Consider the following 21,836-nt stretch of genomic DNA (forward strand, 5'->3'; position numbering starts at 1 on the left):
GTGGGGAGTGTCGATGTTTTGACAAGGTCCGGCAAGAGTGTGATATCCATTCTCCACCATCGTGTCGTTTATGTCTTATGTGCGCGACCGTTTGCTGGATAACACTAACAATTGCACGTTAGGTTTAGCTGGTTTCCGTCGATCCACCAGCAAGCCCTCCGTTGTCTTTGCGCATGCCTCTCTCACCCATTCCTTCTGTACGCATCGAGACAAACCGTCGGTGCCTCAACAGGCCATCTTCTCATGTCAGCGTGGACCGTGCCGTGCCGACGATAACCCTTCTCTACCCTCCGCGACCCCGTTGTGTATATCTTTCGTTCGGCTCGTAACACGGACGGCCGAACGGTCGCACGATAGGCCAGCCGAGTCACAGCAATGTGCACATGTGCTGACCATGAGCATTATAGAAAGCTTTTTATTCCCGCGGAGGCCGGCGTGCAGCTCACCTGCTGAGCCGGCCCGCCGCCGCCGGCGGGTCGACAGGCGCACCTGACCCCGTCCGGGCTGTCCCTCCCGCCGGACACAGAGGCACATGCACATGCACGCTCCTCCATCCATCCTCTCCGTCGATGGAGCCACCCCACCCGACTTACTAATCAATCATTCGCCATTAATCTCCATCCATCCGTCTGTCGTCCACACACAACCTTGTCACGCCTCAACAGTTAGTTAACTGGCAACCTACACCTACACCTACACTCTCTGTCTGTCCACTGTACATCTCCGTCGCCATCCTGCAACCCCCTCTCCTCCTACCTCCTCCCCCATAGTTGCTGCTATAAAGGCCAGACCATTGTGTGCCATTGAGATCCCTCCTCCTCTAGGAATCTCTCTAGCTTTCGAGCTCTGTTCAGCTTCTTGATTCGCCCAGTCCATCCAAGTAGAGAGCGAGAGCGAGAGATCAATACAAATTATACAATGGGGTTCCCGGCGGTGTACTCGGAGATGCCCAGGCTGCTCCTCAACCTGCTCTTCCTGCTCGGCCACCTGCGCCGCCTCTCCTCATGGCTGCTCCGCCTCGTCGGCGCCGGCGTCGACCAAGACCTCAGCTTCGACTACTCGGACGCCGCCTACTTCGCCGACCACCACCATCAGCACCACGGCCACGGTCTCGACGAGCTGGAGGAGCACTCTCCGTCCGTGCGTTTCGACGCGCTCTCCGCTGCTTCCACCGGAGATGACCCCACCCCGCTGCTGCCGGAGGGCTGCGCGGTGTGCCTCGGCGACTTCCACGGCGCCGCCCGGGTGCGCCGGCCGCGCGCGTGCCGGCACGTCTTCCACCGCGGGTGCCTCGACCGCTGGGCCTCCCACGGCCACCGCACCTGCCCGCTCTGCCGGGCGCCGCTGCTCCCTTCGCCGACGACGGCGCCCGTCCTCCTGCCGCTCCCGGCGTCGTGATTGGTTCAGACATCAGAGCAAGCTGATTCAGGGTGCTGTTTGCATATATGTTCGGCGACTATTCTTACGGGATCCTGAGGAGAGGGTTCCCAATTTGTCGCTTCCAGTTGGGTTTTTATGCAAAAACGAGCTCAACCGGTCAGAGCACGGCAAGGGCAAACGAGGCCCATTAGTGGAGAGGCGTCGAAATATTTTCCGATGGCCCCTCCCCTCGCTTGGAGAGATTATCACAAGGAGATCCCATGGAAGGGGATTGGTTCCTGGTTTGAGCTTTGGTTGATTTGGGTTTGGAGAGCAAAATCCATAAACCAAGACAAGACAGAAGAGGAGGAGAACATATGTATACATCAGATTTAGATTTCGATTAGTGGAGGTAAATAGGGGTGTGAAATCCGAATATATGCAGAGAAATTTGAGAAACGCTTTCTCTCTGCTCACTTTTTCTTTCATTTTTATTCTTGTATTCAGATTTTTTTTTTCTTCTGTATTGAAGCTGTATTCCTGTCTTAAGAATTCACCAGGACCACATATTTTTTATACTACTCCTTCTCAAGGGGGTTGGAGATACCTCCTGGTTTTTTGCTACTCCCTCCGGTTTTAATTAATTGATTGACGTAACTTGTATACGCTGTCATGCATCACATTCAATAGAACTATCTGAATTTATGCCCTCTGTTAGCATCTATAGAAAATCCCAAGTAATGACATGGTTGCTATGCGCATTTGTTTCCAGGCAAATATCTGCTTCGCAGAAGGATTACTCCGTCTGCAAGAAGATCGGTTTTGTTTCATCATGTAGCCGTACATTGTCTGTTATGTAAGGATAATAATAACATTGTTATGTGGGAAATGTGTTGAGGACCGTGGTACTATTTCCTCCGTTTCTAAATACTCCATCTGTCCGGAAATATCTGTCAAAGAAATAAATGTATCTAGATGTATTTTATTGTTATATATTTTTTTTAAAGTAATTTCAAATGGAGGTAGTATAAGTCTTTTAGATATTCTAGTATGACCTTACATACAGAACAAAATAAGTGAATTCACATTTTAAAATATGTTTGTATGCAATCATCTGTAATCTGTATTAAAATTTCTAAAAAGACCTATTTTTAGATGTATAAAGGCGATATCACTTACCAACTCATATCAATGGTATGACTGATCGCAATGAAAGGTATAATATACTAATATCATGTATATGATATTAATGTATGATACTACTTCACAATGCATAACATTGTAACCTGGTATCTTATAAACCTCATTTCTGTCAAGCATAATACATAGTAGTAAATTAATATAATATGATATAATATTATGCAAAAACAAGCTCAATCGGTCAGAGCACGACAAGGGCAAAGGAGGCCCATTGGTGTAGAGGCGTCGAAATATTTTCCGATGGCCCCTCGCTTGGAGAGATTATCACAAGACGATCCCCGTGGAAGGGGATTAGTTCCTGGTTTGAGCTTTGGTTAGTGTGGGTTTGGACTCGAATGGATTTGGTTTCTAGAGCAAAATCCATATACAAAGAAAAAAAAGGAAAGGAGAACATATGTATGTACATCAGACATAGATTAGTGGAAGTAAATAGAGGAGTGAATCCGAATATATGCACACCTTTTGCTCTGCTCACTTTTCTTTTTTTCCCTTTCATTCTTGTTATAAGATTTCATAGGACCAACATTTTTCAGCTTTATACTACGTACTACTTCGAGAGGGGGTTGAAGATACCACCCGTTTTTGCTACATGTTTTGTGTGTTACACCCTTTATTTGAAATACATTGGATTCAACGGGACTACCTTAATGAATCTATAGAAACTCTGAAATCTGAACTCATTATACGGTTGTTGAGTACCTATACAAATTTGAAGCACTGGAAATCCGACATCTGATTTTTAGGCATGAAAATCTGAGGTTTTTCATGATAATTTATAGTGGCGTGATGATGGAAAATATAGTGTGTAAGCATGGCAATTTTCTGAAAACAATATATAACTAAGTTGGATTTTCCATGCTCGCCAGCTAAATTTGTCATCTTTGAAGAACATAATTTGCCAGGAAAAAAATGCTTGATTTGCCATGGTAAAAAAAACAACATCATATTTGTAGTAGAGTCCTAAAAGAATTCACTAGAAAATATCTACTTCACAGAAGGATTATTCATTTTGCGAGAAGAACCGTTTTTTCCATAATGTAGCCGTTACATCATCTGTTATGTAGGGATAATAACTTTTGTTACATGGAAAATGTGTCGAGGACTTCGATATTACATTATTCAGATGTTGTATAAAATTGAATGCAACCAACTATCCGATGAGATATCACTTACCTCTTGGATCGATAGGAGTACAAGGGAAGATAACCTAGCTCATTAATACTTAAATTTCCTAGAGTCGCGCAATGTAGAATTCTCTATCAAGATATTTGTAGATAAATTAGACACAAAAACATATAGATGTGACATAATACATATAAAAGGAGAACACGTTGCATGTGTAGGCCATCCCAACTAGATTCGACGTATGACTCGATTTTATTGTATCTAAATAAATGGAACATATTGCTCCATAGATAGAAGCATGTTATTTTATCTTTTTTTTGTTCCTTTGTTCAGATTTAGATTATTGGATTTATTTTAAGAAAATACACCAAATAACATTTGAAAGCAAAACTATTGCCAATGTTGCATTTGTAATGATAATTGTTGAATGCTAGTAATGTTTAAGTCTTTAAATATTACCACTGCTAGTATGTGGTAGAATTTGTCAAATTTAATGTAATACTAGTTACATTTTGTGGTAATAAGATGTAAACAAGTATAAGTAGGTGATTGTGGAATTCAACTAGAGCCTCTCCAGCAATATTATGAAAATAAATTAGATGCGCCGACAGAAGCTACCTTAACTAGCATCATGATGTTGTGTGGTTATCCCAACTCAGGACCCACCTATTCCAAACGGAACGAATCACAAGAACGCTTGAGAATCGAAGAATGGGAGGAAAGGGAAGGAGAATAGACACACATCGATGTTGGCATAAGAGAGAAGGCGAACCACCACTCACCCCTCTCTTCATGCGACATATATGTTTGTTTTGCGCGAGCTAATCATAAATCAACCCACCTAGAGGGGCATACAATGGACCTGAAGATGAACGGTGCGCACACCGACATGGCAAAAAGGTGTCCCCACCCCGATATTCTTCCCAATGTAGAAGAGAGCGAAACTAATGCACAAAGAGGAGAGTGACCCACGACACCAAAGCCAGGCCCAAATGAGAGTAAGGGGAGCCAATGAGACGAGGAAAGCAGTGATGGAGAACGTGCAAGCTAAGAAGGAAAGAATGAGGAAAAGTCAGGAAGGAGGAGAATGAGACGGTTACCAAGCATATGTATGCCGCATACCTCCCATTACCCGCATGAATCAAGAATTGAGATACCTTCTCCCTTTTCTGGTTTTAGAAGTGCTATTTTTGTGTTAATGTACATATAACTCAATTAATGTAATTAAAATTGTATGTTACAAAAGTTATCCTTTAGAAAATATATCATTTAAACATTATACTCAGTCGTGTATCATTATGCCTTATCGCTCTAGCGGAGCTAGTTGTTCCCCTCTTATGTGCATGTTTGCAGGGCAAAAGCAAGCAATTCCCCCACCCCCTCCCCCGCCCTAGGAGCAATCACCACAATGCAAACCTACCAAAGTGAAAAATTTGACGGAGGGGAATCCTCTTGGAAATATGCCCTAGAGGCAATAATATTGTATTATTATATTTCCATATTCACGATTAAGAGTTTATATTCTATGCTATAACCACCATGATTCTGGAATATGTGATTCAGTGCAAAACTCATAGGCACGTGTGGAATGATAAACGGTAAAAAAAGGTTCCCACTCTTGCCTCTAAGAACTGGCTCAAGTGTTGTCACTGATCTTGTTTTCCGGATCTTATGATATCGTTAGGTGTAACGATAGTACTACAACAATAATGAGAGTATGACATTAGAAGAACGATCATATTGAATCGACCCAAACTTGTTTGTTATACTTTGAGATAATATCATCTAAGATCAATTGTTTTAACACAGAGTGTTATCATGTGTTTTATGTTCCTTTGACCATGGGAGTATCATGGTCAGTTCTTACCATACTACGAGCTTTGGGGTTTCTCAAACATGATCTGTAACTAGGTGATCATAACGACAACTTAGAGGTTCATCGGAAAGTTTGACAAGGGACTAGATAGCTCGAGAGTGGGATTTCTCCTCCGAAAATGGTGAGATATAATTAGATCCCTCTCGGTGTGACGACATCGATCATCGTCTGGCCAGACACAGGTGACTATGTCACGGAGATACCGGAACACATGAACGAGAAAGAAGAACAAAACCAATAACAAGAATAACGGTGTAATGAGCATGTAGATGATTCTAGTGGATACCAATGATTATCGGGTATTGTAAAATATTTAGAAGCAAAGGGAATGCCACCTGGTAACCGATGGTTCACTCGAATATCACTCGTGTACTCATAGGGATCGATATAGACGTCCACAATTCCGCTATCGATATAGACCCTCCCTCTCCCTCCCTCTTCATCTCTCTCCCTCTCCCTCTCCTTACCTATCCATCTTTCTCCCTCTCCCTCCCCATTTCCATCCCTCTCCAGCTCTCTCCCACTCACTCTCTCACTAAGTACATTGCCCTAACATAACCTAACTAACAACATTTTCACTAAGTACATTGCCCTCTCCCTCTCTCACCAAGTACTATATAAATTGCTCAAACATAACCTAATTAACAACATTTTTCTCTAACATAACCTAACTAACAACATTTTCACTAAGTACATAACCTAACATAACCTAAGTACCATATAAATTGCTCTAACATAACCTAACTAACAACATTTTCACTAAGTACATTGCCCTCTCCCTCTCTCACTAAGTACTATATAAATTGCTCTAACATAACCTAACTAACAACATTTTGCTGTAACATAACCTAACTAAGTACTACATATATTGCCCTAACATAAACTAACTAACAACATTTTCACTAAGTACATTGCCCTCTCCCTCTCTCGCTAAGTACTATATAAAATGCTCTCACATAACCTATGTTAGAGCATATCTCTCCATATGTGGTTTTGGTAATTGATGACAATTCCTATGGACTAATGGTTGCCTTAAGTTATATTTATAGGATTTGTCCATAGACACTTCTTGAAGTCCATCTGTTGGGTTCAAGGAGTTTATATGATGACCAAGATGGTATTCAAGGTATTATCCAAAGAATGGTCGTAGAGACACAAGATTGATCAAGATCGTCAAACAAAGAGTAAATCAAGATGATCAACACACAATGCGTACAAGATTTACCGAGAGGGATCATGTGATCCCATGGTATGGTAAGAATTGTCCATTACTTATTTGTGTACTAACCCATGGTCTTCGTGAGAGTTCTATGTGGGGTTAGGTGTGTTTCCATGGGCTTGCGTCAAGAGAAAGATCTCATACAACCCATGGAGGATCACGTCAAGTGGTGGAGGATGGTGGCAATGGACTTGCGAAGATATGCTGAAGAGCGGCTCACCCATAGTGTGTATGAGGGAGCAATAAACTAGTCTTCATCAAGCCAACCAATCAAGAAAGGTGGTCTATCTTGAGGAAGCCAAGATCATCGTCATCTAGCTCAAGAGGACGAGGTGCAAGGTATAGGTTTGCCCTTGATAGGTTTTCTGTTTTAGGATAGATTGACGTACTGTCAAGGGGGGGGGGTCTCAAGTGAGTAGCTTGATCATATCGTTCGTTGAGAGCTCAAACCATTTGCAACTCAAAGCAGGAACTGCGGAATAAGCGGAGACTGGCCAAGGACGAGGTGACGATGCGCGTCGGGAATGGTTCAAAGGTCGATGTGATCGCCGTCGGCACGCTACCTCTACATCTACCATCGGGATTAGTCTTAAACCTTAATAATTTTTATTTAGTACCAGCTTTAAGCATGAACATTGTATCATGGTCTTGCTTAATGCGAGACGACTACTCATTTAACTCAGAGAATAATGGTTGTTCTATTTATATGAGTGATATGTTTTATGGTCATGCTTCGCTGGTGAATGGTTTATTCTTGATGAATCTCGATCGTGATGTTACACATATTCATAGTGTGAGTACCAAAAGATGTAAATTTGATAATGATAGTCCCACATACTTGTGGCACTGCCACCTTGGTCATATCGGCGTTAAGCGCATGAAGAAGCTCCATACTGATGGACTATTAGAGTCTCTTGACTTTGAATCATTTGACACATGCGAACCGTGCCTCATGGGCAAGATGACTAAGACTCCATTCTCAGGAATAATGGAGAGAGCAACCGACTTATTGGAAATAATACATACTGATGTGTGTGGTCCGATGAACGTTGAAGCTCGCGGTGGCTATCGTTATGTTCTCACTCTCGCCGATGATTTGAGTAGGTATGGGTATATCTACTTGATGAAGCACAAATCTGAGACGTTTGAAAAGTTCAAGGAATTTCAGAGTGAGGTTGAGAATCAACGTGACAGAAAAATGAAATGTCTACAATCTGATCGTGGAGGAGAATATTTGAGTCACGAGTTTGGCACACACCTAAGGAAGTGTGGAATCGTTTCACAACTAGCGCCGCCTGGCACACCGCAACGCAAAGGAGTGTCTGAACATCGTAATCACACTTTATTAGATATGGTACGATCTATGATGTCTCTTACCGACTTACCGCTATCATTTTGGGGATACGCATTAGAAACTGCAGCATTCACTTTAAACAGGGCACCGTCTAAATCCGTTGAGACGACACCGTATGAACTATGGTTTGGCAAGAAACCTAAGTCGTCGTTTCTTAAAGTTTGGGGCTGCGATGCTTATGTGAAGAAACTTCAACCAGAAAAGCTCGAACCCAAAGCGGAGAAACGCGCATTCATAGGATACCCTAAGGAAACTATTGGGTATACCTTCTATCTTAGATCCGAAGGTAAAACCTTTGTTGCCAAGAACGGATCCTTTCTAGAGAAAGAGTTTCTCTCGAAAGAAGTAAGTGGGAGGAAGGTAGAACTTGATGAGGTAATTACACCCCCTCTCGAACAGGATAGTAGCGCAGCACGGGAAGTTGTTCCTGTGGCGCCTACACCAACTGAAGAGGAAGTTAATGATGATGATCATGAAGCTTCTGATCAAGTTACTACTGAACCGCGAAGGTCCACGAGGGCACGCTCTGCACTAGAGTGGTACGGCAACCCTGTGATGGAAATCATGTTGTTAGACAACGGTGAACCTTCGAACTATGAAGAAGCGATGGCGGACCCGGATTCCAACAAATGGCTTGAAGCTATGAAATCCGAGATAGGATCCATGTATGAGAACAAAGTATGGACTTTGGTGGACTTGCCCGATGACTGGCGAGCCATAGAAAATAAATGGATCTTCAAGAAGAAGACTGATGCAAACGGTTATGTAACCGTTTACAAAGCTCGACTTGTCGCAAAGGGTTTTCGACAAATTCAAGGAGTTGACTACGAAGAGACTTTCTCTCCCGTAGCGAAGCTGAAATCAGTCTGAATCATGTTAGCAATTGCCGCCTTTTATGATTATGAAATTTGGCAAATGGACGTCAAAACAACGTTCCTTAACGGGAACCTTAAGGAAGAGTTGTATATGATGCAACCAGAAGGTTTTGTCAACCCTAAGGGTGCTAACAAAGTGTGCAAGCTCCAACGCTCCATCTATGGGCTGGTGCAAGCATCTCGGAGTTGGAACATTCGCTTTAATGAGGTGATTAAAGCGTTTGGGTTCATACAGGTTTACAGAGAAGCCCGTGTGTACAAGAAAGTGAGTGGGAGCTCTGTAGCTTTCCTCATACTGTATGTGGATGACATATTATTGATGGGGAATAATATAGAGATGTTGGAGAGCATAAAGGCCTATTTGAACAAGAGTTTTTCGATGAAGGACCTTGGAGAAGCTGCATACACATTAGGCATCAAGTTCTATAGAGATAGATCGAGACGCCTCATAGGTATTTCGCAAAGCACATACCTTGACAAGATATTGAAGAAGTTCAATATGGAAAACTCAAAGAAAGGGTTCTTGCCAGTTTTGCAAGGTATGAGATTGAGTAAGACTCAGTCGCCGACCACGGCAGCAGATAGAGAGAAGATGAGTTCTGTCCCCTACGCATCAGCCGTGGGCTCTCTAATGTATGCCATGCTGTGTACCAGACCTGATATAAACCTTGCCATAAGCTTGGTAGGGAGTTACCAAAGTGATGCCAGTATGGAACACTCGACATCGGTCAAGAATATCCTTAAGTAACTGAAAAGGACTAAGGAAGTGTTTCTCGTTTATGGAGGTGACGAAGAGCTCGTCGTAAAGGGTTACCTCGACGCTAGCTTCGACACAGATCCGGATGACTCTAAGTCACAGACCGGATACTTATATGTGTTGAATGGTGGGGCAGTGAGCTGGTGCAGTAGCAAGCAAGAAGTCGTGGCAGCATCTACATGTGAAGCGGAGTACATAGCTGCTTCAGAAGCGGCTCATGAAGGAATTTGGATGAAGGAGCTCATCATCGACCTTGGAGTGGTTCCAAGCGCGTCGGGTCGAATGACACTCTTCTGTGATAATACTGGGCCATTGCCATAGCCAAGGAGCCCAGGTTTCACCGGAAGACGAAGCACATCAAACGCCGCTACAACTCCATCCAGGACCATGTCCAGAGTGGAGTGATAGATATTTGTAAAGTACACACGGATCTGAATATTGCAGACCCGTTGACTAAACCTCTTCCACGAGCAAAACATGATCAACACCATAATGCTATGGGTGTTCGATACATCACAATGTAACTAGATTATTGACTCTAGTGCAAGTGGGAGACTGTTGGAAATATGCCCTAGAGGCAATAATAAAATGGTTATTATCATATTTCCTTGTTCATGATAATTGTCTATTGTTCATGCTATAATTGTATTAACAGGAAACAGTGATACATGTGTGAATAAATAGATCACAATGTGTCCCTAGCAAGCCTCTAGTTGGCTAGCTCGTTAGTCAATAGATGATCATGGTTTCCTGATCATGGGCATTAGATGTCATTGATAACGGGATCACGTCATTGGGAGAATGATGTGGTGGACAAGACCCAATCCTAAGTATAACACTAGATCGTGTTGTTCGTATGCTAAAACTTTTCTAATGTCAAGTATCTTTTCCTTCGACCGTGCGATTGTGCAACTCCCGGATACCGTAGGAGTGCTTTGGGTGTATCAAACGTCACAACGTTACTGCGTGACTATAAAGGTGCACTACGGGTATCTCTGAAAGTGTTTGTTGGTTGGTACGAATCGAGATCGGGATTTGTCACTCCGTGTGAAGGAGAGGTATCTCTGGGCCCACTCGGTAGAACATCATCATGAGCTCAATGTGACTAAGGAGTTAGTCACACGTTGACGTGCTACGGAACGAGTAAAGAGACTTACCGGTAACGAGATTGAACAAGGTATTGGTATACCGACGATCGAATCTCGGGCGAGTTCTATACCGACAGACAAAGGGAATCGTATACGGGATTGATTGAATCCTTGACATCGTGGTTCATCCAATGAGATCATCGTGGAGCAAGTGGGAGCCACCATGGGTATCCAGACCCCGCTGATGGTTATTGTCCAGAGAGGTGTCTCGGTCATGACTGCCTGTCTCCCGAACCCGTAGGGTCTACACACTTAAGGTTCGATGACGCTAGGGTTATAGGGAATTGTTATACGAGGTTACCGAAAGTTGTTCGGAGTCCCGGATGAGATCCCGGATGTCACGAGGAGCTCCGGAATGGTCCGGAGGTAAAGATTGATATATAGGATGGATGGTTTTGGACGCCGGAAGTGTTTTGGGCGTCACTGGTAACGTACTGGGACCACCGGAGGTGGCCCCGGGGGTCCACCGAAGGGGGGCAACGACCCCAAGAGGCTAGATGGGCTAAGTACGGGAGGGAACCAGCCCCTAGGTGGGCTGGTGCGCCTCCCACACCCAGCCCAATGCACAAGTGGTGGGGAGAGGGGGCAACCCTAGGCACAGGTGGGCCTTAGGCCCACCAGGTGGTGCGCCACCCCCTCCCACCCTAGCCGCCGCCCCCCTTTCCCATCTGGTGGCTAGCGCACCACCTAGGGGGGAACCCTAGGGGTGGCGCACCCCCTCCCCCTCCTCCTATAAATAGAGAGGGGTTTGGCCCTTGGGAGACAGACTTCTCCCTCTCCCTCGGCTCAGCCCTGCCCTTCTTCCTCCTCCTCTCTACCGGTGCTTGGCGAAGCCCTGCCAGGAGACCTCGTCTCTCCATCGACACCACGCCGCCGTGCTGCTGGAGTTCTTCCCCAACCTCTCCCTCCTCCTTGCTGGATCAAGGTGCGAGAGACGTCACTGGGCTGCACGTGTGTTGAACGCGGAGGTGCCGTAGTTCGGCACTAGATCGGAATCACACCGCGATCTGAATCACCGCGAGTACGACTCCATCAACCGCGTTCTAGAAATGCTTCCGCTTAGCGATCTTCAAAGGTATGAAGATGCTCTTACCCCTCTCTCGTTGCTGGTCTCACCATAGGAAGATTTGAATATGGCGTAGGAAAATTTTGAATTTATGCTACGTTTCCCAACAAGTAGTACCTCTCTGTGAGCGGTTGTTCTCCATCGGACTTTTTGTGAAGACTTTATCTAGCGGTAATACCGCTCCAGTCCTAGTGGTAGTACCGCTGTGCTCGGGCTGTAAGTGGGGGTAACGGTCTGATTCTTTCCCCCACTATATAAAGGGGTCCTTCTTCGCCTTGGTGTTTTCTTATCTGTTGAGCTCATGTTCTACCCCCATTGTTGACCTTCTTATAGCTTGCTTACTCTCAGTCCCTCCAATGATTCTTGCTTGTTCTTGAGGGAAAAGAGAGAGGAGATCTAGATCCACATCTCCACCAGTCGCTTTCTCCTCTATGTGAGGGGAACCCCTTGGATCTAGATCTTGGAGTTCTTTGTGAGCTCCTTGTTCTTCCTCTTATATTTCTCCATAGATTTTGTTGTCGTGGAGGGATTTGAGTGTGAGGGACTTGTCCACTTCGTGTGTTCTTGCCATTGCATTAGTTGCATCGGTTTGAGTTCTCCACGGTGATACGTGTAAGTGAAGTTTGAGAATCTTATTACCTTTGGTACTTAGTACCCTAGATATTGTTCTTTGTGGATGCTTTGGCGTCCTAGAAGCTTGGTGGTGTCTCGGAGCTCAATCATTGTGGTGTAAAGTTTCAGCCAAGCGTCCGGGTCTCTAATTAGGTTGTGGAGATTGCCCCGAGCAATTTGTACGGGTACCGGTGACCGCCCCCAAGGTTTGCCATTTGTACGGTTTCGGTGACCGCCCTCAAGGGTCCCTTAGTGGAATCACGACATCTTGCATTGTGCGAGGGCGTGAGGAGATTACGGTGGCCTTAGTGGCATCTTGGGGAGCATTGTGCCTCCACACCGCTCCAACGGAGATTAGCATCCGCAAGGGTGTGAACTTCAGGATATATCATCGTCTCCGCGTGCCTCGGTTATCTCTTACCCGAACCCTTTACTTATGCACTTTACTTTGTGATAGCCATATTGTTTCTTGTCATATATCTTGCTATCACTTAGTTGTTTATCTTGCTTAGCTAAGTTGTTGGTGCACATAGTTGAGCCTAGTTGTTTTAGGTTTTGTGCTTGACAAATTAAACGTTAGTTTTATTCTGCATTTGTTCAAGCCTAAACCGTAACTATTTTAAAGCGCCTAGTCACCCCCTCTAGGCGACATCCACGTCCTTTCAACCTAACTAACAACATTTTGCCCTAACTAATCTACATTACCCTAACTAATCTACAGAGAAGAGGGGAGAGAAGAGGGGCTTATGGTGGTGAGCTCGACAGCGGCGGGTGGAGGATCTGGCGCCGACGATGTAGGAGGAGGGATGAAGGCGAGGTAGGGGCGTCCGTGTCGGCAAGGCAAGGGCAACGGCGAGGCAGGAGTGTCGGCGTGGCAGGGGCGACGGACAGGTGATGACGAGTGATGGAACTATACTTCTTGCCCCTCGTTGGTTACCCCAAGTGGAAGGTGGAGATGTAGTCAGCAACAGATTTCCCTTACACGGGGACTGTAAGGTTTATCGAACCAGGAGGACTCCGAGGTTAAACAAGTAGGTGTCCGCTGCTCTGGCGCTAGCAGAAGACGTGGACCTACACACACATAAATAACTTTGCTCCTAACGAGTTCAGAGAGGTTGTCAATCTCTCCGGCCTTGTAGTTTGCAAAGGATCAAACACAACCAGGAATAGTGATGGTGATTGCAACCGAAAAGGAAATAAATGCAGTAAATGATGGAGGTGTAGACAATGGTGGAAATATGGACGAGAGTACCATGATGTTCACTAGTGATGTCTCTCTCCCAAAAGATGACAAACAACTATGCTGGATAAACAAATTACAGCTGCGCAATTGACAGAATTATAAACACACCGCAATGCTAATCATGCTACAAGATAGTTAGAGGCTCAAAAGTAATGGGCAGTACGCAAGACAAGTAGACCGTTTATCCATCAACATCTACTCACTAATCATCCACCTTGAGATATCCATCCAAAACATCTCGCTGGTATTAAGTTGCGAGCCCCACCCAAAGTGTAAACTCAAAGCAACGGACAAATGCATTAATGAACAATGCGTAAGGTAAACAATACTTGCAACCGCGGTCACAAGCACCATTGTTTTCTCCTTGGTGGCAACAACACATCCCCTAGTCTCATGTTTCTGTCACTCAACATAGCGATAGCAAGAGGATTACATATATGTCTTGATCATGTAGGGCAGCTCACAAGGACTAACCGTTGAAGCACAAGATTGGAGAGGAGACATCACATAACTACTGGTCATGGACTCATGGTCCAAGTAGGACTACTCACGGCACGTCCGGGAAGCATCCATGACGGTGGAGAAGCTCCCGGAGATCAATCCTCCCATCCGACAGGGTGCCGGGAAGGGGTCTCCTGGCGCTCCCAATCTCGAAAGCGTTGCAGCGGCGGAACGGTGGAGAAATTCGCGATTGTGGATCCTCTCCGAGGGTTTTCTATCGGAAGGGTAAATATAGGCGAAAGAAGGGCACAAGAGGCGGTGGGGCCCACCCAGGCGACCTCCTAGCACGGCCTGGGGTGGGCCGCGCGCTCTGGCTGCCGAGGCGCCCTCTGGCCCATCTTCGGTGATTCTCGTAGCTCCCGACACGTTGATTTATATATATATTTCTCGGGATTTTTGGGGCTTCGGAAAATTGGGTAAAAGCCCGTGCAAAAAATACATCAGCAGATAGAAACTGGCACTTGGTGCACTGAGTTAGTAGGTTAGTCCAAATATGTGTAAAATGATATAAAAGTATTGAAAAACATATAACAATGTCAACCAAAAGATCATGGAACAAGCAGAAATTATAGATACGTTTGGGACGTATCACTGACCACCAATAGCACGAGGAGCAATACCGGCACCACTGCCACGTCTTGGAGGAGCACTCTCCATACATGCACTTCGACGCGCTCTCCGTAGCTTCCACCGATGACGACGACACGTCGCTGTTGCTGCCGGAGGGTTGTGCGGTGTGCCTCGGCACCGCCTGGGTGCGCCGGCCACGAGGGTGCCGACACATCTTCCACCATGCATGCCTAGACCGCTGGGCCGACCACGACAACCCTTTACTGGGAAATGGCTTATAGGTGAAACCCAATTAGTGGTGGGAAGGGTGTGGGACCCGCCACAACTATTTTCAAAAATGAGTAGTGACGGGTGGCAAATCGGGTCCTTCGCTCGCCACAGTTCTAACCTTGAGGGTGAGACTTATTTGCATAACTCATTTGTGACGGGCGACACCAAGTGCCCGCCACACATAGGGGGACAAGCAGTGGCGGGCGGCTCTTAACGACCGCCACTTGTTAGCCTTGCCGGGTTCTATTTGTAGCCAAACATAGCTATGGTGCGTGCTTTACACTGCTCGCCAGTGGTAGACTAAAGATCTTGTGGCAAATGGGTCTTCTCGCTCTCCACTTGAAAGGATCGAGATGGTTGACTAGAGGGGGGGTTGAATAGGCAACTGCCAATTTTAAGATTTTCTTTAACAAATTAAGTTTAGCAACAAATAGGTTGTCTAGATATGCAACTAAGTCAGGAACCTATATGATGCTAACAACAACAAGAAGAAACAAGAAACAAATACAAGTAAAGGTAAGAAGTGACCATAATTGGAACCGGTGAAGACTAGGATGTGTTTCTAAAGTTCCTTTCCTTTGAGGGGACGTACATCTCCGTTAGAGCAGCGTGGATGCACAATGCTCCCTAGATGCCACTAAGGCCACCGTACTCTCCTCACGCCCTCACACAATGCGAGTTGTCGTGATTCCACTAGTGGTTCCCTTGAAGGAGGCAAACGAAACTTTACAAACAAGGTTGGGGCAATCTCCACAACTGAATTGGAGGCTCCCAACGAAACCACGAAACTTCACCACAATGGACTATGGCTTAGAGGTGACCTCTTCCGTCTAGGGTGCTCAAACACCCAAGAGTAGATCGAGGCATTCTCCTCCAAACCCTAGAGCATCAACAAGAATTGGTGGCTAGGGAGAGAGATCGGGCAGGGCTAGGGAGAGAGATCGGGCAGGGCTAGGGAGAGCAACAATGGAACTTTGGTGGAAGAAAGGTGAGGTCTCTTGGGGGAAGAAGGCCTATATATAAAGAGGGCAGAATCTGACCATTTTTCTACCCTCAAGTCGCACATAAACAGTAGTACCGCTTAGAGGAGCAATATTTCCCCTTGCACGGAAGTATCGGACACCATAGGCAAAAGGACACATCGGGGGAGGCGGTAGTTCTGCTAGAGCGGTACTACCACGCTGCTCCAGTGGTACTTCCACTCAAACTGGGCAGACGACACCGAGGTCACCAGAGAGAAAAACTAAGAGGAAGAGGGCACGAAAGGGGAGGGCGGCGGTACCGCTGGAGCGGTACTACCGCTCCGCCCCAAGCGGCACTTCCTCTCAAAATGGGAAAAGCACCGACGATGCTAGAGAGGAAATACAAGCGGAAGTGAGGCCAAACCTTGAGGGAGGCAGTACCGCTCGGGCGGTACTACCGCTCTTTAGAGCGGTACTTCCGCTTATATAACTTTGAGGGCCTTAGGGGCAGAACAGAAGCTCCATTGTGCCGGGAACCAAATGGTGTGCAAATGTACGTGTTTGTTCCTCCCAACCTTTCCAAACGCGAATCCTCTCTTGATATTACTGGTTTACCTATGAATCAAGTCCACCAACACTAAAGAGATAGAAAAATACCGTCTTCTCTTTTAAACACTGAGGGGAAAATAACCATCTCATGCCACCTGATAATCAGTGAAAGCTTAATGTGCACGATTAGTCCGCATGGGCTTCGTCATCAACCATCAAAACTCCTTAGGATAAATTGTGCTCTTACACCACTAGTACTATATTTCAAATGTCCGCACGAGACTTGAGGAAAGTTACATCCGCGCGGTCGGCCATGCCCGTTCAAATTGATGGCACTGATCCATGCCACCCAATTCCCCCTGACGCCATGGTGCTCCCCTCCCCTCGGTAAGCACTGGTAACTAGCATCGCGACCGCGTCCACCCGCATGGTATGCAACTCCCGTCCCGCATTTCCCCCTTACACCCACCCGCAAGCGCCGGCAACACGCGTCACCGCCGGATCCACCCGACCGCATGCTCCACCATTCCCGGCCTCCATCCCTCTTCCTCCTCTCAGTCGGTTTCTCCATCGACCCCCTCCACCAGCGAGCCTCCGCCCGCACCAACGGACGACCGCGTCGGCCAACTCCACAAACGTACTATGTCGATGCTCATGGTTTTATTTACATGGAATAGAAAAGAGTGCCAAAGTTTTGACAAAATGTTGATTCACTTCTATTGCGTTGAATTTCTCGCATTCGATATGTCCAAATTTTAGCCAAGGTTATGCCATTTTTTTTATAAATGGTGATGGCCGGTGGTGAATTGGATGCTGCGGTTTTGTTGTCTTCTCTTACAGGGAATATGATTAATGCAAAAATTTTGACGAAATGTTGATTCACTTCCATTTCTTTTAATTTCTAGCATTCTATACGTCTAAATTTTAGCAAAGGTTATGCCAATTTTTTTATAGAAGGCGATGGCTGGTGGTGAATTGGATGATGCGATCTTGTTGTCTTGGAATATGAAATGAATGTGAAAGTTTTGACGAAATGTTGATTCACTTCCATTTCATCAAATTTCTTGCATTCAATACGTCGAGTTGTTTGCAACGGTTATGCAAATTTTGTTTGTTGATAAGTGGTGATGGCCGGTTGATGAATTTCATTACGGTTTTTTTGTATTCTTTCACATGGAATATAAATGAGTGCCATAGTTTTTTCTGAAATGTTGATTCACTTCCATTTCATCGATTTTCTGCCACTCAATACGTCTCTTTTTGAGGACTCATCTTGTCATTTTTTATTACTAATATGTAATTCTTTTTGTACTCATTATGGATGCAATCTTCATTTTGCACATAAAATATGGTGAGACATACACGGTCTCGGAGTGAGGCTTTGACTCCCCAGTGGGATGAGCCAAGTAATGCTTACGAGTTGCACGAGGAGACCAATCATTCTGTAGATAGAGAGGTAGACTCGGAAGAAGATTCAGATGATGTTGGAGAGGAACTGCCACATGGGGAAGGATATTCCGACGATGTTGCTGAAGAGGAAGTGCAAGATGTCCAACATGTGGGAGAAGAGTTGGACGGTGCTGAAGAGGAAGGAGACCTTAATGGTACAAAAGCTGATTTGGAAAATCATCCGCAAAAGCATAGGTCACGAATAAGGTGCCTACAACTACTTACATAATTAAATGGATTAAAAAAGATATAAGACCCGTTAGTCTGATCAAGAACGCAACGACATGGGGTAACTTCCTAGGTGCCATCACCTGTGAAAACTGTGGCATCAACGTTAGATACTTAAGGGGCCCTAAAACAAGCAATGGGCAAATCTCCTGTTAGGAAAGATGAGACATATTTTCAAGTTCAACGACCGAGAAAATGCACTTGCAGAAATCCATGCCATGCGCGTGTTCACTAAGGCCGTGAACAGTAACAAATACCGTGCAAACAAGCTACTTGAAGATGGGTATGATTTAGAAGATATCAAAATTCTATATCCTAGCACTATCGATGAAGAATGCATGGAGTTCCTTGATTATCGAGACTCAGATGCAAAAAAGGACAAAGAGAAGTTTGCGTAGCTGCAAGGCCAAATGGTAGGGAACCACAATCTAAGAACTCGTGATTATGAAGGGAAGCAACCAATCTCAGATAAGCATGATGCTATGTTTTCTTCACAAGGTCAATCGACACCCTTCAGTAATATTTTAGATCTGTGTGCGAATAATTATTTTCGATCCCTAGCAGTGCTTAATAAATAAACTGGACTCTACTACTTCGAAGAACCTGCGATGGGGGTGGCTTCCGAAAGAGTGGTATGTAATTAGCATATGCAACAACACTTAGTCAATGAAAGTTTTAGGAACAAAGACAAAATAGATTAATTAGTAAATGAAAGGTTAAAACAAGTCTTAGTTGACTTTCTGGTAGAGGTTCACTAGCATATTCAGTAAAAAGGGTCGACAAATATGCCAGAAATGGTGAATACACTGCCGGCCCTTGCTCCCACAAAGATCAAGAGCCCCTCGGTCATTAATGTCATGCATGGTCATGGTGGGTCACCACAATCTTTGGAGGAAAAAAATTCCTTGCACTCTCCTAGCTAGAGTGAGTAGTAACAACGACTTGTTGGAGGTTTCAAAAGCTAGAGTCTTTACTGGAAATGTCATAAACAATATTAAATTAAATGAGAACGTGCGAAAGCTTTCATTGCTTAGGGTGTTCCCAGAATATCACAATTTGATTCCGCCACAAAACATTATAGAAGATGATGCACTTTTGGAATGCTTTGTTGGTTACCTCAAGTGACCTGCAATGCATATCATAATGGAAAATCCACCCGAAAGAGAACACCATCTCCCACCATCCCCGGCATTGCAGCACCATCACCATCTCCCAACATCCATGGCGTTGGACCGCGACCTAGACGATCTCCTCTAGGTCTTTGCAACCCCGTATTAGCTAAGGATGTGCAGGGAGAACACATGCTTGAAGAATCACAAAATGCTAATTATGCTACTGATGAGGAGACGCCGACACCCTTTCCTGTGATGCAACCTTGCAAACAACCAAAGTTTTCTCCAACAACACTGAATAATTTGGTGGCCCAGGAAGTGATGTCCTGTCCGCCCAATTCCGTCCAACTGGTGAGGAAAAGAAACACACATCTGAAGGCTTCAAAAATGAATACTAAGGGATAACTTCTACGCCCACACATGCAAATGGTAGAACACTGGTAAAGAAGGCATCGAAGAAGTCCTTGGCATATGAACAATGTGCTAAGAACCCAAGAACACATGTCTATATCTCGGGACAGAGAATGCTACCAGACAAAGCGTACGAGCAAGTGAGGCTTGAGATGAAGATTCTACATGAAAAAATTGTGAAATTAGAGCTAGACAATAATAAGCAAGGATTCATCATTAACCCAACACATTATACTACAAAGGTGCCAAAGGGATATACTTCTTTGAAAAATTCAACATGGAGAAAATATATGTAGATTTCAAAGAGATCTTCTATATGTACAAATTCTATAGTGTTGAAACTTGTCTAATGAGGCTATGGCCATTTTTTCAAGCAAGTGGGGTAAGAAGCAAGACAATTTCCAATGTCGCCATAGTCGACCCTTTTCTCATGAACGAGGAAAACCTAAAAAATGAGGAACGGAGGTAGTGCATGAAGAGTTATCTTCTGGATTTCATGCAACAGGAAGGGAGGCAGTCGCATGTGTAGGCCATCCAAACTAGATCCGACGTATGGTTCCCTTTGTTGTATCCAAATGAATGGAACAAATTGCTCCATAGATAGATGCATGTTCTTTTTTTCTTCTGTTTTTTCAGATTTATATTATTATATTTAATTCAGCAAAATACTCTAAGCGAAACTTCGAAAGCATAACATATTACTAGTGTTGCATTCAATACTTTTTCTTGTATGCTACTAATGGTTCAGTTTTTAAATATTAACATAGAGAGTATGAAGCAGAAATTTTTATATGTAATGTACTACTAATTATATTTTTGATAATTAGTTTCTCGTTGTAATACTAATTTTCATATGTAATGTAATACTAATTATATTTTTTGATAATTATTTTCTTGATAATTATATGTGTGTGATAATCACATGTAAGGAAGTAAAAATATTAAGTATAAAAATAATAATCGTGGAGTTATTCTGGAGGTTGTCGAGTATATTAACTCAGATTACAACGATAAGAGACCCCAAATCGTAGCCCTCTATTGCCAATATAAACTGCTCCCCCAAACATTTGTCGAGCAAGCAAGGTAATACTTAGAGAGGAAGAGCAGCGAATACTGGAAAAAAAAACCTCGAGGATAAGAGGTTACCACCTATGAGGAGATAAGAGAGAAGGCGAACTTCCATCCACCCTCACTCTCCATGATGTGATACAGGGCTATTCAACGAGAGTCAATCGCAAACGGCAAACCCACCCGTGACCCAATGCCCAAGCGTCTCCTCTACACAGAAGAGAGAACAACCGAAAAACTCACACACAAAGAGAAAAGTTACTCACGACATAAAACACAGGCCCAGCTGAAAGTAATGGGAGACAACGAGACGAGATAAGGAACGAGAGAGAATGTGCAAGTACGGAAGCCTAGGATGAGGAAACTCGGCATGGAGGATCGAATCGGATGACTACCATTGCAAAAACGCCGCATGTCCCCCATTCCATGCACAAATTAGAATTTACATGCCTTTCTCTTTTCTCTGATTTTGAATTCCTACTTGTATCTTTGTCCCGATAATTCGATTAGTGTAATAGTACAAGTTGTATGTTACAAAAGTTATCCTTCAGAAAATATATGATCAAAACCCTTTTCTTTTATAGGGAATCTAAACCTTTTATTAATTCTCTATTGCAGAGCAAAAGTAGACATTGGCCTGCCTAGCCCAGGAGCAATGCTCCACCACTACCAGTCCACCATAATGCAAGCCTAGCGGGGTGAAAGGCCGGCCCAACAAAAGTTTCCTTCGGCATAGCTCAACGGAAAACCCTATATGCCGATATGCCAACAACAGTCTGAACATTTGCCACAGTGAGTAGAGTAGTGAATCTCAGCTAGTATCCTACACAATCTTGGGTCCAAACTATATATTTTTCCAGTTTTTTTGATCCAAACTGGACT

At 44.6% G+C, this 21,836-nt stretch overlaps 1 protein-coding gene across 1 annotated transcript; it reads left to right on the forward strand.

Annotated features, from left to right (window-relative positions):
- The first annotated feature begins 630 nt into the window (after positions 1-630).
- LOC123395559 (brassinosteroid-responsive RING protein 1-like) lies at positions 631-1,983 on the forward strand. The gene has a single exon (XM_045090573.1). It carries the CDS (start codon positions 919-921, stop codon positions 1,396-1,398), a length of 480 nt encoding a protein of 159 aa, XP_044946508.1. The 5' UTR covers positions 631-918; the 3' UTR covers positions 1,399-1,983.
- The last annotated feature ends 19,853 nt before the right edge of the window (positions 1,984-21,836 follow it).

The sequence above is a fragment of the Hordeum vulgare genome, chromosome 5H (genome assembly GCF_904849725.1).
Source record: "Hordeum vulgare subsp. vulgare chromosome 5H, MorexV3_pseudomolecules_assembly, whole genome shotgun sequence".
Classification (NCBI taxonomy): Eukaryota; Viridiplantae; Streptophyta; class Magnoliopsida; order Poales; family Poaceae; genus Hordeum; species Hordeum vulgare.

Bases quoted from the DNA above. Each gene is read 5' to 3' on its own strand.
- LOC123395559 (XM_045090573.1), top strand. From the start codon at position 919: ATGGGGTTCCCGGCGGTGTACTCGGAGATGCCCAGGCTGCTCCTCAAC.